This window comes from Rhynchophorus ferrugineus, unplaced genomic scaffold (assembly GCF_030347505.1).
Source record: "Rhynchophorus ferrugineus isolate W39M unplaced genomic scaffold, kcgeb_rfMv2 rfM4, whole genome shotgun sequence".
NCBI classification, from domain to species: domain Eukaryota; kingdom Metazoa; phylum Arthropoda; class Insecta; order Coleoptera; family Curculionidae; genus Rhynchophorus; species Rhynchophorus ferrugineus.
Genome location: NW_027472583.1, coordinates 42,231,157 through 42,247,382, shown reverse-complemented (window position 1 = coordinate 42,247,382; position 16,226 = coordinate 42,231,157). Strand labels below are relative to the sequence as shown.

Genomic DNA, 16,226 nt, shown 5'->3' with positions numbered 1-16,226 from the left:
TTGGAAACAGTAAAATGGGAAATGCTACCCCATCGGCTGTATTATATAAACCTTCTGTTTAATACTTGTTTGAACAAATGAGTCGTGACCTGCCTGGTAGTAAGTTCGCTTCTTATTATGAAGAACTACTAAAAATTGAGTCGATTCATGAATAGCCTCAAAAGATACATCCTTCTTTCGAGATGGAATCCGTAAATTGCTTGAAATATAGATCAAAGTAGCAACCGTCGACGAACAATACCTTGAATAAAATATATTGCACCGATTTTTCATTCTATAGCATCAAATTTAAAAAAAAACCTGTTTCAGACTAATTTATAGACTCATAGATCTAATGTAACGAATAGAAACTACGGATTAAAAAGATTTATTTATTAATATAATAATTTTAATTTATTAACATATAACTAATATTATAATAAATACTCATTATCAAAAACAATAAATACCTAAAATACAAAAATATTGTCTAAAACTGTTCCATACACTGGCAATGTATCAGAAGCTCTAGTCAAGCAAACTCGACTGAAACAAATCGAGAATACGATATTATGACTAGGAAACTACAACAATATTTACAATAACAAAACTTCAAAATATTTTTGTTTCGCTTAATATAAACTAGATCATTGGCAGGGCAATGGTCTGTTTCATATTTATTTCTCTTTATGGTAAGATGGTAAATGTTCACACAAAGTTGTTTTATATACACGAATTTACACACAAAATACTTTTGTACATTGTTTGATTTATATAAATAACTCTGAACATATCAAGATGAAAGCGTCGATGGTTTGGTTATTTTGCTGCTACCGCTCTACTGATCCAATCTACCGTGTGGGCAACCTAAAAATAAAAATACAAATTTTTAAAATTATTTAAAGAAACAAAAAACTATTTAAATATCTTATTGTACAATAAAAAATTGTTGTAAAAAATGCGCATATATTAATTTTAAAAGTACCATTTACAAATGACCAATGCAATTTAATGAAATCGAATTTTTAGTGTTGCTATTACCAATAATTATACTGTGACGTAATATGTTTTACATAGTTTAGGTTAAAAATTAACTATATGGACAAAAAAGTTTGACTGCAAGACCACACAAGCATATGCCTAATATATTGTTACTATATTGTTTAATCTACACGGCATTATACGTCCATATTACGGATTAACTATAGTATTAAAAGACTTTTGAATAAATCATTTATATAACTGGAAGATACAGAAGCCCAGAGTGTGAACAAATTTTGGCTTTTGAATAGGTTTTGACTAAGGTAGCTTTATGTAAATGTTCTTTTGTATTAATATCAAGCTAAATAATATCTAAGCATTATAAAATTGTTCATAATGCAGATATCTATTTGTGCTGAAAGCATAACAATTTATAGATTTAATACAGTAATTATGATAATGAAATTCTAGCTAAAGCTTAACCCAAACTGATCCTGACTGAAGCTGCAAATATTAGGTACTTGCGGGTATTATAATACGTTTTTAACTTTAAAAAGGTATATATTGACAAAACTTGTTAAAAGTCAATCAATCATCAGACAAAATATTTTTCGTCACATTCTAATCTTTCTTGAGAATGCTCTATTTATTTTCGCACTACTTCAGCATTTCGAAACTGCGTGCCAACCAAGTCATACTATGTCGATCGGAAGGATCTGAGTGTTGTTCAGTAATAATCCATGGTCTTCGAACTTGATTGGTCCTGTAGGTCATTCTCCAATTCATTGATATCAAAATCGTCACCTTTTAATCATTTAACACCACCACCATAATTGCCTAATGGTTTTTGATGAGCTTCGATAGCTGACTTTAGTTTTCATTTTGTTAATTTGCATTATTTAACAGTTATTTACGTCAGATATCGCTAATCAAAATACATGTCAGCTCCTAATATTATAAATAAACTACCTATTTAAAGATATTATTATTAAAACTAATTTTTCTTGAACTATTCTATTTTGGCTGCTTCACTTAATCTACTTAGCTTCTTGTATATGTGTAAAAGTCACCATGTCATTTTTTTATTTTACAAGATATATAGTAAATCTTTCTCTTTTAATTTTGAAGTACAACAATGCTAAATATTCCTTAGTTTGTAGATTCTCAAAAATATTTTGATAGCCCCGAAATTTGTAGCTTTGATATTACATGTTATATATTAAATACTATAATTTATTTTATGCCTCTGTGTTAATTAACTGTCCAAATTGCATTTTTATAAAATATTGGAAGACCAAACTATAATTCGGCGGTTTCTGTTTATGTTTTGAGAATAATGATGAAACAGTTAAATTCAGTTCAAAGTTCAACAGTTCAAACAGGTAATAATTTATTAATAAAATTGCTTTATTCTTAAGGTGTTCTCCATGATAATCAATAAGGTTTTGCATTCAAATAAAACCAATCTTCGTAACACATATTTCACCCCGATTGAAGTAATTTTAAGCATATTATATGAGATCTACAATCCAATCTACGTGAACTGCTACCAAGATTAAATTTCTTATACCGTTTGACAGTGACCAAGGATGGGGCTTCTTCCTCAAAATTCAAGTAAGGTGAAAGATGCACCCCTGTTTTTGATAATTAATGTCAAAAGGTGCGAAAATGTTGCGTGTTGATTCCATTTTTAATTGCGACGACATTTTCAATTCACTGTAAACAATACAAATTGTGCTCAAGTTCATGTAATGTAAATTTTCGTCAAGTTTGAGAAGTATTATTCACTGCATCCTTAACTTTTTAAAGAAATCACATGGAAATCATTAACGTGATAAGTTAATTATTAATTACAAATTTCTAACTCGTTTATGCAATCACAAGAGCCTATATACAAACCATATACATACAGAATATATACAAATTATTGTTATAAATAATATACTTCTCATTGTATAATTACTGTTTGTTTCTCAAGGTTAAATTAAATATATGAAGCTGTGAAAGGAGAAATGATCTGCGTCATGAACGAGCAGAAGTGACAGAACATTTCCGGCACTGTTTTAAATAATACAAAAATATACAACAAACAACTTAAAATATGAGTTCCTTTAAAATAATAAAATCTTTTTTTTTCATATCCGCGCCTTCTCCAATATTATAAGTAATAATTACCCTATGATAAATTCCTGGTTGGCCTGGTTGAGCGCAAGAATAACCTGCTGATACAATTCCAATCAAATACCACCGACCGCCTCTTTGTAACATTAAAGGGCCTCCTGAATCACCTTGACAACTATCTCTTCCACCATTTTTATATCCAGCGCAGAGCATTTCATCGTAAATTGTTACTTGAATCCCCTTCGACCTGAAATATTATTGTTATCTTAAACAAACCGATCTTAAACAAAAGAGAGATTACGCCTTACCTATGCCACCTTTCACACTGTCGATTATCAATGACGGGCACACGAACAGTTTGAAGAGTTTGTGGTCGTAATCTCGAACCTGGACTAAGAGCACCCCAGCCTGCCGCCTGTCCTACATCGCCCAAAAAGCTCTCTCCTTTCGCCGGAAGACAAATGGGTGTGACGTGGGGAAGGTTCAAAGCAGCTCGGTCCAATCTGAGAACGGCAACGTCGAATCGATCAGCTTGTGGAGTAAATTTGAAGAAGGGGTGAACCTAAAAAAAATCGCATTTGTTATAAAGTTGACAATAACAATCACAAAAGTAAAAAAATTTGTTTACATAACAATACAAAAAATATTTGGGGAAAACAATTCCTGTAGAATGTTAAAATCGTTTTTATTCAAGGGAATAATTAGTCAATAATTAATTATATAGATCTCGAGGTCTAATTAACAGTAAACAAAAAATAAAACAATTAATATTTAAGGTCAGTATCAAACAATTACTAAATTAGACGATATCCCATTGTGATCAAGAATAGTAAAATTTAAAAAAAAATAGGGAACTGACTATCATGAATCAAAATAATTAATGAAAATCAATCATTGAAATTAGTGTTTATTGAAAACATAGAAACATATATGAACATAAAAAACATGAAAAACAAAAAAAACTGGAACATCCTATGGAAACAATTGACCATTTCTTCTCCTAAACAGTTTTCGCACAATTTATAAAAAAATTCAAAATATTTGACACTTTATTTATGGCTTAATATACACCTTTATGCTTTTATATCTACTACTACTACATATTAATGCGCTAAACCAAAAATTTACCCCATTGTTAATATGCACGAAGGAGTATGATAGTTACAGATGAATTTTATATAGAGCAGAAATGCGTAAAGCTAAAATGTATATATGATATATTAAAATTAAATTAAATAAAAAACACACATAGACAGGCAACCATACATACGTATTAACTCGGTTTCCAAATCATAGTTATATTACCTTCATGCGATCATCCAATGCTATCAGCTCTTTATATCTTTCTATGTGATACTCATCATGAGTACTCATATCATTCACTCTGCTGGACGTATATCAATTAGAAATATGCAATTTTTTAAATACGACACCGCTGTAATATAAAAGTTCAAGCAGTACAATTTTATATGAACAGTAAGTGGCTGAAACTGGTATTAAACTATTTTGTTTAACTAAAACTAATTAATAATAATTTTTATAATTCAATACTGTTTCAATATTCTGTATTGTCTGATTATTCCATTATTGTTGAAACCGTTGAACGAAATTTACGTTTATAATACCAACAATAAATTATCAAGACTCGCTTATATCCTATATGTATTAGATGCTAGCGTATATTTTACACAAAAAACATTATATTGTGAAAATGGTAAGATATACATGAACAAAAATATTGTCCGTAGTATTCTACAACTTTTTCCCATCTTTTTGGCCATATGCCGTGCCAAAAGAATGATGCTCGTTCAATGAATGGTTAATTTTCTTCAATTAAAATCGATACACAACTGCACTAACAGTTCCATTCTGTTTTAGCTGTTCGTTGTACACTAGACTTTGTTGATCAAACCATATACCCAGTAAGACTTTGTGGCCATGAATATTTTGTTTCAGTTTCAGATCCTAAGCTAACTAACCGACGACTTGAGATTATCGCAGTAAATTATTTTCATTCATCGCCAGACTTCACAACAATCTTCTTTTTCTATTGATATATTGAAACGGTTCGATATAACGATTTCAACAAACTTTCTTGATCCTCTAGGTGATTCACAACATTCGCAATTCACAACAGGCACTTTTTCAAACCATTTCAAACCAAAACCGATAATTCGGATATGACGGAGCAGTATCACCAAAAGCATTATTTATGTTCGAGGTGCTGAGCAAATTTCTTCAATTCAAACCACAAAAGCAATTAATGATTTTGAGCATCTACACGTTATATCACGCGACTATTAATAGGCCTGACTATGAAAGACGGGGTGCTTGTTAGACTCAAGGGCAGTAATGAGTGAGACGTCTAAACATAGCTGTTTTGGTTGGTTTAACATATTGGTTAAAACAAGTTAATTTTTTCTGTGTTTCTGTATTCTAAATACCTTCATATTTCATAACTGGCTCAGTCGGTAGGATTCCGGAGATATCATAGGGCTGTTCTGTTTTGAATTCATTCTATTAACCGAAATCAAATTCATTGTCAAGAAAAGGGGACAGGTTGACGCTGGATTGGTAATATTCCGTAGTTACTCGTAGCATTACTTGGTGGATTTAATTTTCTTGGTGGTTGAAAACATTGCTCAAACAGACTTAACCATAAACTATTACAATTAGAAAAAATTCAAGCTTTGAAAAGCACCCTTAGGGCGTAGATTCCCAGCACAAGCATCTCAGCTCATGATGTAAGGCCACCAAAGCCGAACTGAAGCTACAAGCTACACTAACATCTAATCCAGTGGATTTTAGACAGAACTTTGCAGTTCAGGGTAGACGACCACCAAAGGCGGTTTGTAGTAGCTTAATTTCTCATCCGTCGAATACTGGAAATTGGTAATCAAAACTTGGACAATCGTACAAGAATGCCATGGACATTTGGGTAGAAAAAATGATATATCGAATATAATTAAATGCAAATTGGCGAATAAAGCTATCCAGACTTGACAACAAAGACGGTAATCCCTATGGTAGTTTCTTTAGAAGGGAGGTATTATATGAAGCAACCATTAATAGGCTTGACTATGAACATCCTCTATTCGAGGACAAGATGAGGTGCTTATGTAATGGAATGGTACTGATAAGTGAGACATTTAGACATAGGTACCTTAATAAATGGTATTTTAAAGTAAATTAATAGTATTTTGTATTCTAAAGCCTTTCGTTTAGTAATTCATTTTGGAATCAGCCTATATTTTCCTTCTCATTTTATCCCACTTAAAAAGAGATGTAATGTTGTCTGATGAGTTCAAAAGTGTAACTGAATTAGCCTGTTACAGTCGTCCATTTGTCAAACGTATGCAAAATTCTTCAAAACAATAATGATAAGAGCTTATAAACCGGCAAACGTTATTTTAATGTTTGCTTATTTTAATAAATTTCAAATCTCAGTTATCAGTTACTTTGAAGTAACTGTATCTCTTACTTTGAACACGTGCGAGGTAAGGGACGCCTCTTGGAGGATAATCTGCCTCTTGCCAGCAATATTCGGTAGAGAGTTTATTTTTACTGTTTATTATTAATTTGCTGCGATTTTTATTAAATATATTTTTTAGCATGTTGCAGTATCAAAAAGGTCAAATGGAACTTCCAGATATTGCATTTAAAAGAATACAATTTTTAAAAGCATATAATAAAATTGAGGAAGACATATTATTCAATTTATGTATTTATACGAGACATTGATATTTCAGAATGAGACCAATATACCCAACGGTCACTCATGACAAGATAATAATAAAAATAATGTTATTGCAACAAAAGTTGGTGGAAAAAAATAAATGTTGGAATAACAATTGATTAAGTTTTATTAGTCATAAAATTTGTCAATAATTCATTACAGATATATTGTACCTGATGGAATTGTGAGCAAATGTTAGACAGACTGGAAAATAACAGCCAACTTATTCACTTGAATGAAAATTTTTGAATATGATATGATTCAATGCTCCAATTTTTAATACAACAAAGGTGAGTATATAATTAGTATAACTATAGGAAATCGTATTGCACAGTGTGAAATAATTATGTGTACAATGATGTGTGTAACAGTTCAGATTATACATGAGCATTTGGTTAAAATGTGCCAGGAGAAAAGGAATAGTAACCGAGTTGCAGATATAGCAAATTCATTATGATGAATGCAGTGACTATATCTAGTTTTATCAAGAAAGATATATACAGGTATAAGCAGAACAAACTAAGGACCAATACAGTGATATCAAAATGTTTTTACACAAAAGCACTGTGTTAATGAGACTAAAATATACTACTTAGATAAGGCCTACTAAGGGGATACAACTACAAATCTGCCTAGAACTCATATGTGATATAGAAAAGAGTTCAAACTAAAACTCAGAGTTGAAATGGCAACATTGCAGAGTTTTGACGTCACAAATTTAAATAAAGTATGTGCAAAATAATTTTGGATATACTATACATCTCATTTTCATCAAGATATCACAAATCAATAAACAAACAAACACTTAATATATTCATATGTGAAAATTTCACCACGGGATTAACAGAATTCGAAAATCAAATGCCTTTTTTTTGCAAAAGGAGAATGTTCTTAGTAACTTCGAGTTCCGCAAAGATATATTTCAAATCCATGACATAAATATTAAGAAATCCAATTTGAATTTTAAAAAATTTGATTATTTTTATCTAAACATAAAGCATAAGAAAAAAAACTTATTATTTATATTATTGCAACCGAAATGGCGTCACAGTATAATATTGTACTATAGGCAATCCTATAGCAAAACTTATTATTTAGAACTTTTCTGTAAATTTTTAGAAAGCACCAGCCGAATATTTCCATTAGTAAATTTATTTGATATATATTGATGAAATAATAGTATTAAAAAGGAGAAAAGGCAGGTAATAATGTAAACTAAAACAAACAGCAAGCTATATATCAAAGTGTAGGCAATTATTATTATATCGTTTACAAAATAAACATTATTAATTTAATATATTACGGTCGATCTAGGATATGATTACTAATTATAAGCATGGTAAAATATTTTTAATACATATTCAACGTATTAAAATAATATACTTCAATTAATCAAGCAGAAGAACTAATGAAGGCCATTTTCAAATACAGCCCAATTTCGTAAATAATTTATGAATATTTTATATGCGTTAAATTGATTATTAACCATGAAATATATAAACAAGTTTAATTAAACCAATTTGATGTTCATGTTTTTGCTAATTCTGATAATTCTAGCAATTTAATAAGTTTCTATTAATATTAGGAATATTACCAATTATAGTACTATTTATGAAATAATTTCGTTTCAATAAAACATATTTTGTTCAATATGTTCAATAATTAATAACAATAAAATATTAGATATTTGTTATTACTAATTGAATCAATTAAAAACAATTAAGTTTATATAGTGGTCCAAGATAAACACTGATGCTTTCCGATTAAATTGAAACAATTGATATCTGTCCGAATTGTTTAACATCACTAGTGTTGCTGATACAAAATCAGTAATAATTGAAGGTTATATTGTTGGTAGATATCCAAGCTCACCCTATGACATTTTAAAAGAAGAAAGAAAGAATAAGAGACATTCTTAATAGAGACATAATTAATTTGTATTATTTCATTTGCTATAAATTGTTCTTCAATTCCAAATCTAAGGTTTCAGCGCGGCAAACTTAAATAACTGAGTTTAAATAGGTTCATAGGTTAAAGGGTTTTTATCTCTTCAACATTTGGGTAAATCCTCAGCTAAAGAATAATTGTATTATATATTGTATTATATTGTCGACTTTTTAATGTTAATGTATTCTTATTTAGTGTTTTTTGCAATCTCTTCAATTTCGCTAATTGTTGGTTCCTTCTGGTGCTTGTAAATATCTTTTGATTTTCTTTTGATATGTTGAATTCCTCTGCAATTAAGCAGTTACACCCCGTCTAAGCAAGCCTGATTCAAGGTGTATTTATACAATTACGATTTGTTGTATAATGATATTTCGGATTATCGCCCAAGCAAGCATCACATTATTTTTGGCCTCATGCAAGATTCAACTTATTTATTCTTGCTTTTAAAAACTGGGATCTAATATCATTTATACACATAAACTGCATGCCTATGCATTTTTCTATGATCGCATATGAAATTACTAAAGGTTACTGACAGATATGAAATCCACATGTGGTGATTGCACATGTGGGTTTTGATTTTATTGGTCATTTTTTAGCCCAATAATTACAGTTAATAAGAGCTGCTACGATGTATTTATAGTTTTAAATGTTATAATATGTAATATATATGTATATTTTTAATGTAATATATGTATAGCCTATTCAAAGTTATTTTGTACATACGTCATTTAAATTTGTGACGTCAAAACGTCGCAAGGTTGCCACACTAACTCTGAATTTTAGTTCAGTTTGGCTTTGACATGCAACAAAATTCTATTCTAAATAAAATAATTGAGGAAAAATGTTATGAAATATGATTTATTTTAACATTATAGTACATCTAAAAACTACAGTTAATTCTACAGCCACAATAGTTTATAGGTTAGAGTTATAACCTCTTATCGCTATTGGTTTCAAGAATGTTGCATGCGTCTGACAACCGGACGACTTTGACAGGCTCATTCGTTTACGCGTTCTAACTAATCAGACAGCATTTTGTCTCTTTTTAAAAAGTATAAAATATAAAAAAATTTGAATAGACATATAACATATGTTTTTACTTGTAAGCAGTATTGTCAAGAATGTAGCCATAGTTACTTCTTCGCATTTAAGGTTGTCACTGGTATGAAGCAAGTACAACATTAATTCAATTATTATATTACTATTCAATAATTAAATATATTTAAGGTCTGAATGTTCGATCTTACTCTGAAGTGACGATCAGAAATGTAGGATTTGGGAATCTGGCTGATCTGTATTCGAGGACGTCGTGTCATCTAAAGCATGAGTCGAATAGAAATATCGCTAAAGATTTTTTTCAATTACATCCGCAATACTTGGCCCATAATTCATAATCAATTTTCAAATTTTTTTATAAACTCAAATGGGATGAGTCAGGATGAGTTGATTTCCTTAGTTGCAATAATTGGATTGGACCCTTCAATCTTCAGTCTTCCATTTCATAGGTATATATTGCAGTTGCAGTGTAACTTTGAATAGATTTTCATGTTATATAGTAACTTTTCTTGTCAGTTGTCTAAATATTTGACTTCTAATTAGACAACAGCCTGACAGCTTTTACCACTGAAATGTTTCATCACAATTTTATAATTCTATTTACTCATCAATCTGAAATCTGTAATTTACATATTAAAATCATCACATATTTTGTGGCTTGATTATATTCAAATATTAAATTCACTTAAAAAATGCGTTCAATCCTTTGCGCTAACATTGTTATTCAATGGATGCTGTTAAAATTATGTTAACATAGCGCAATCGCAATTATATCATCCTAAGCGTCCTTTACTTTTGTTTATTATAAAAATTTGATAATATTACTTTGGGTACTCAGCCTTAAGGAGATTAAGGAAAACGAAATAGTTTACTCTATTTCCATGGACGTCACTACAATCATCCATTGCCAATCTTTGTATTATTTATATTATAGAATTACATATTATACCATTGTATTGTAGCATTACAATCATTTCAATGTAATGTCTGATTACGAGTGTTGCTATCTAAATCCACCTGTCCTTTGTACCTTGATACGTTTGATAAACTACCGGTTTAACAATATGTGGCCGAGCATTTTCATGTTGAAGAATAACAGAGTCACACTGTGATAGGCGATAGTAATCCCATCGATTTCATCGAATAATACTTTCAAATATTCGTCTACAAATTTGTTTGGCTATATAGAACACCCTTTGTCTAAAATGTTGAAACCAGTATTCACATTTTGAAATTGATTGATAATGGTTGACATACGCTTCACACAGCATTCGATAAACTTCATCCGTCTTGTTATTTATTCATATTGAAATAAAGAAGTAAAACAAAAAGAAGTAAGAAGTAAAAAAGCAAATGCGATTTAATCTGTTGAAATTCAAACACTTCAACGAAATGACACATATTGAAAATGAAGCCAACCACTGAGAAATCAGTCAGGTTTCATCATGAAATTGGATACAAATATACCCGATGTGGTCTAATACACAGTGGTACCAACTGTTGTAAAACCCTTAAAATTAATTTACCGGTCGGTATTTAGTATCTTATGGTAAATTATTGTATTACTTCATTGGATTATTTGATTTGGATTTCAACTCTTAGTTAATCACAAAGCGATCAGCATTGCTATTAAATGCCAGGGATGTATTTTTTCAAAATGTATTTGTAAGTTGATGTCATGTCTTTGCACAAAAACAAACAATATCTTTTATTATAAACTAATAAATCTTCTTTCTAATCTTAAATCTAATCTGTTCAACTTTTTTCCTTTAAATATACGTATATTTGGACTTATCTATTTTATTGGTGATAATGATTGTTTTATAGTTGTAATTTAACATCACAATCACAGCAATTAAGTTCGTAATATTAAGGTATTCAAGCAAATATCTAAAAACGTATATTAATGAGAATATGTTTAATTTCATTAAAAAATAGTTAGTGATGAACAGTGTCACCGACATCTCTCATTTGTTTTACTCTATCAGACATTGCTAGTAAATTATTATGTATATTCCAGTTCAATATTTAATAATGCTGGATTATCAACATATATATATTATTAAGCTGATATTTTATTGTACATAATGTAGGTCCCTCTTAAAAATATATTTCAGCCAATACCGAGAATTGACAGTTAAATATGAACCTCTTCTTAAACAGACTTATTATAATTTGCTAATTATGAGCTAATTTACAAAGCATGCTTCTAGTTAAACATATTGGTACAACAGTAACATTGTTGAAGAACATTTTCTACGTATATACTTGTTAGTGAATATGGCTTGTATTATTTCTGTACCATACAATATTGCTCTACATATTTTGAGACCAACAAGGTGAAATGTATTACGAGCTATTGAAACCGAATAAAATTGTCTACTGAAGATATATACCGATGTCATTTGAACAAGCTGAATGACGCATACTTGCAAAAGAACAAGTAGTATATGCAAAGCCAACCTCATGAATGATAGCGCTCGACCACACATTGCAAAAGCTGAGACGGATACACTATTGTAGATCGAATGGGAAGTTCTGCAGCACCCAGCGTAATTACCAAAGATAGCGCCTTCTGATAACCACTTGTTCGGATCATTGTCATGTTACAAAAAAAGATGGGAAAAAGTTGTAGAAAATGATGGAAAATATTTTGATCAATAAATATTAAACCAATAGTTTTTAATAAACGTAGTGTGTTTAAGTGGTCAAGATACCTAGAAGCGCCTTATAAGAAAAACATACGTCTAAAAGTTGTTAAGCTAAAAATAAAGATATAATGCAACTAACTACAAAAATAAACTCATTGTTTATAGATCTTCAAATTACATCTTAATCATATTCAAATTATCTTATAAAACATCGTATAAATCAAGCAAGAACTGGAGAGTATTTTAATATTCTAATATTTTTCCAAATCAACATCTCTTTTTAAGTAATAACTTTCTCTAAAACCAAACTGATCATATCTCTAGAACGAAAATAAATGCCGAGGTTTTAGTAAATGTATAAATTTTAACACATTTATTAGTAACATGTCAGGATTGCAAAATGTCAATAAAAGCCCCCAAAGAAGGGAAAGTGCTTACTTAATTTAAAAAATATAATGTGAAACCAATTACAACAAACAACACCAGTATCTGCGCGATATTAAACTAGATCGAGAACAAACAACAGATGCTTTTTACAAGGATAACATACCCAATCAAATCGAAGACCATCATCAGACCTGACCTTTACCTTTACCAATAAAAAACGCATTGAACTCCTGTTAGGTTTTCACCTCGAAATTTTACTGTTTCTCTTTGCCCAATCATCGTACGAAATTGAAAGTGGTTAACTTTCTTTTCTACCACGTGTCGTATCTCTCGCACTTTCACTCAGCTGTATAACAGTCATTGCGATAAAAGAAAGAAGCAATGAAGTAACAGATGCATGTAACGATTATCAATTAGATTGACGGTTTAATTGCACACTTGCTATAAGAATTCCTTTAATGATCAAAGCTGAAGCGCTACTATGTTTAGGAAATAAATTAGTTATAGGGTTATTGCGAAATATTATTGTTAATTAATATTTGAAATCTCGCTTTATTAGAAAATAACGCGAAAAAACAAGCTCATAAATAGAATCCTAGAAAAAACTAATAACAGATGACAATTTGTATTACATTTGCAAATAAAAAAGAAATTTAACATGAAATATTGATTACAAAATCACATAGAGGCACATTTTTATAATAGATATGGTATTTGTTAATAAAGATCATTTTGGTAAATATTGCTAATACCACTGGCTTTCATGTGCCTTGATCAATTTTTCACGTTACAAAAGGGCATTTGTTGAGAAAATTTGATTCCATATATATTAATTAAAATATTTTCCACAGCCTCTTCCCATTTTTCTGACAATATGGCGATACTGTATCGAAAGAGCCATGTTTGTTTTATAGAGATTCTTCTTCCTCACTTCTCACTTCTTCAGCATTTCGAAACCACCCATAAATACATTTTTCTAAATTATTTTTTTTGCTAATTTTATGGTGCTGTTTCTAGGGCCTCCAGGATGTTATAACCTAAACTATTGTTTAATTTGCTTATAGGCTAATCCGGCACTGATTTTAACAAGTGTTGATCTGAAAACACAATATCTGGTTAATCCTGCAGAAGTTTTCATTCGAGCTGTAACAGTATCTCTTACAAATTTTACAACATGTGGCCTTTATTGTTATTCAAGAGAATGACTTGCTAATGCCACCATACTGACAGCAAGACTTTATCAAGGCTTCTCCGGACTAAACCAAGATTTTCTGAGGCTGGAATTAATAAGTAATACGTCACAGAATCCTTAACAACTGATTTATCATTCGATGATTCTTACATTACATTACATTATTGAGTATAATGTGTTTATGGTCCTTCAGGTCATTCTTTGTCATTCATCAAAACACAATTTTATCATTGAAATCAAAACTGAAAACTAGGATACGCAGGAACACCATCACTATACATTTCTAAAAGTGTTTTATGGACTTCAACAGCAGATTTCTTCCAACCACACGACAAGAGCCATCGAATTTAACAGTTGTTTACAATTATACTTCACATATGCACGAAAAGCATTAAAAAATAAGCAGACATCTAATAGAACCAAATTAATTACAATAATTTGTACTTCACAAAATATATAGAATTTATATTATACTTCATCATTTTCATGCGATAAGAAGTACTATCGAAAGTATTTTCATTATCTCTTATAAAAAAGCAAACATCTCGAACATGGTTTGTATCTTAAAACTGATGACTTATGTCAAGCAATTCAATAATTATCTAAATCATCGGAAATTGATTTATCACTATTAGTCAAACATCTACTACAAGGTTCGGGTATGAAATGTAAATAAGAATATTCGCTGATTTAGAAACTTAAGCTCGACGATATTGAAAAATGTTTTTAATTTTTGCCTTATCTGAGTTCATATCTGAGGCTCGCTACCAATTATAATTGATGCACCTGAACTATGCATTGAATGAAAAATACTCTAAATATTTTGATAGACATTACATTAATTTTCAGTATGGCACTGCTTCTTAACAGTTTATCTATCAAAAAATACCTGAAAACACTTGAACAGAAAACCCAACTTCGCTATATTCTCCAGAAGATGCATATATATGCAATATCTAATGAAAATAGTAACTAGAAATTAGAGCAACATTTTTGACATATTTCATTTTAAATACATTATTATTGTTTATTAAAAAACAACATATGGGATGCGATCAGTTCTAAGATTAAACTACTATAAAGGTTATTAAATGATTTAATACTATATCATATTTATTGACACATATATAGAACAATTTATCATTTCATCTAATACGGTGGTAGTTGTTGGGTGAAAAAGATGTGTTTATATCTCATTGTGATGTCAAATTCAACTTATTCCATATATTCTAATTCGATATAGAATATTCAGAGGAATACTTGCGCAATCGGTAGCATTTCAGCGATTACAAGACTATTGTAATTTGAATTCATTTAGTTAATCAGAATCATCTTTCTTATCAAGAAGAGAAACAGTTTATTAAAAACAATAGAAATAACACGTATTAACGTTGGATTTTTATTCCCGCAACCTAAGCTGTAAGACCACCAAAGCTGGTGTTCAAAACACTCTAAATCACTAAACTATTGCAATTAGGAAATACCCATGCTTTGAAAAACCTCAGTCTGTGGACTTCTGGCACAAGCATTACATTTCATTGCCGTTTAATATTGTCGTGAATTGAGCTAGTTTACTGAAATTTGGGTAGAAACTTTCAGTTTAGAATGTAGGACCACCAAAGGCGATTTGCAATATCTCACTTACTCAACCCCAGACTATTTGAATTAAAAAATGCCAAAACCTGAGAAACCATTCCATACAGGAACGAGAGTAGAAATGGTGCAACTCCGAAGCTTATAAAATGCAGACTGATGACAAATAACAAACAAACAATTTTGCTACAACTGTTGTTTAAGTATCCTTAAATCGTTTCTTCAAGAGGTGTTATATATTTGGTTTATTTAAAATACGGTTGGAACATAATAAATTTGAGTATGAATTTCAGTATTATTCGTACAGCAACTAACAAGTCACCTCTTCATTCCATTTAAATAAAATAATGATTTCCAAGAGAATTCTGTATATAAATACTACAATGCAAAATTAGTTTTAAAAGGAGTCCTGAAAATATTTGAACAGCTCTATATCAAAATTGGTATTCATACACTTTTTTATCAACATACAACTATTTCGACGGCAGTAATTAAGACGTGCTTATGATGTATCATGAATGCTGATGAAATTTTGAAAAATATAATTCATCATTGAACTCGTTCAACTGAATATCTACTA

The 16,226-nt window shown here is 30.1% G+C and overlaps 1 protein-coding gene across 2 annotated transcripts in view; it reads right to left on the bottom strand.

Annotated features, from left to right (window-relative positions):
* Positions 1 to 652: 652 nt before the first annotated feature.
* The window catches only part of LOC143195819 (uncharacterized), a 64,931-nt gene continuing 49,357 nt past the window's right edge, over positions 653 to 16,226 (bottom strand). For both annotated transcript variants that reach the window (XM_076403283.1, XM_076403284.1), the window contains 3 exons: positions 3,390 to 3,643; positions 3,136 to 3,328; positions 653 to 846 (listed from right to left, as the gene is read on the bottom strand). In XM_076403283.1, coding sequence (XP_076259398.1) covers positions 799 to 846; positions 3,136 to 3,328; positions 3,390 to 3,643 — 495 coding nt within the window. In that variant the 3' untranslated portion in view covers positions 653 to 798. The remainder of the gene's footprint in view (positions 847 to 3,135; positions 3,329 to 3,389; positions 3,644 to 16,226) is intronic.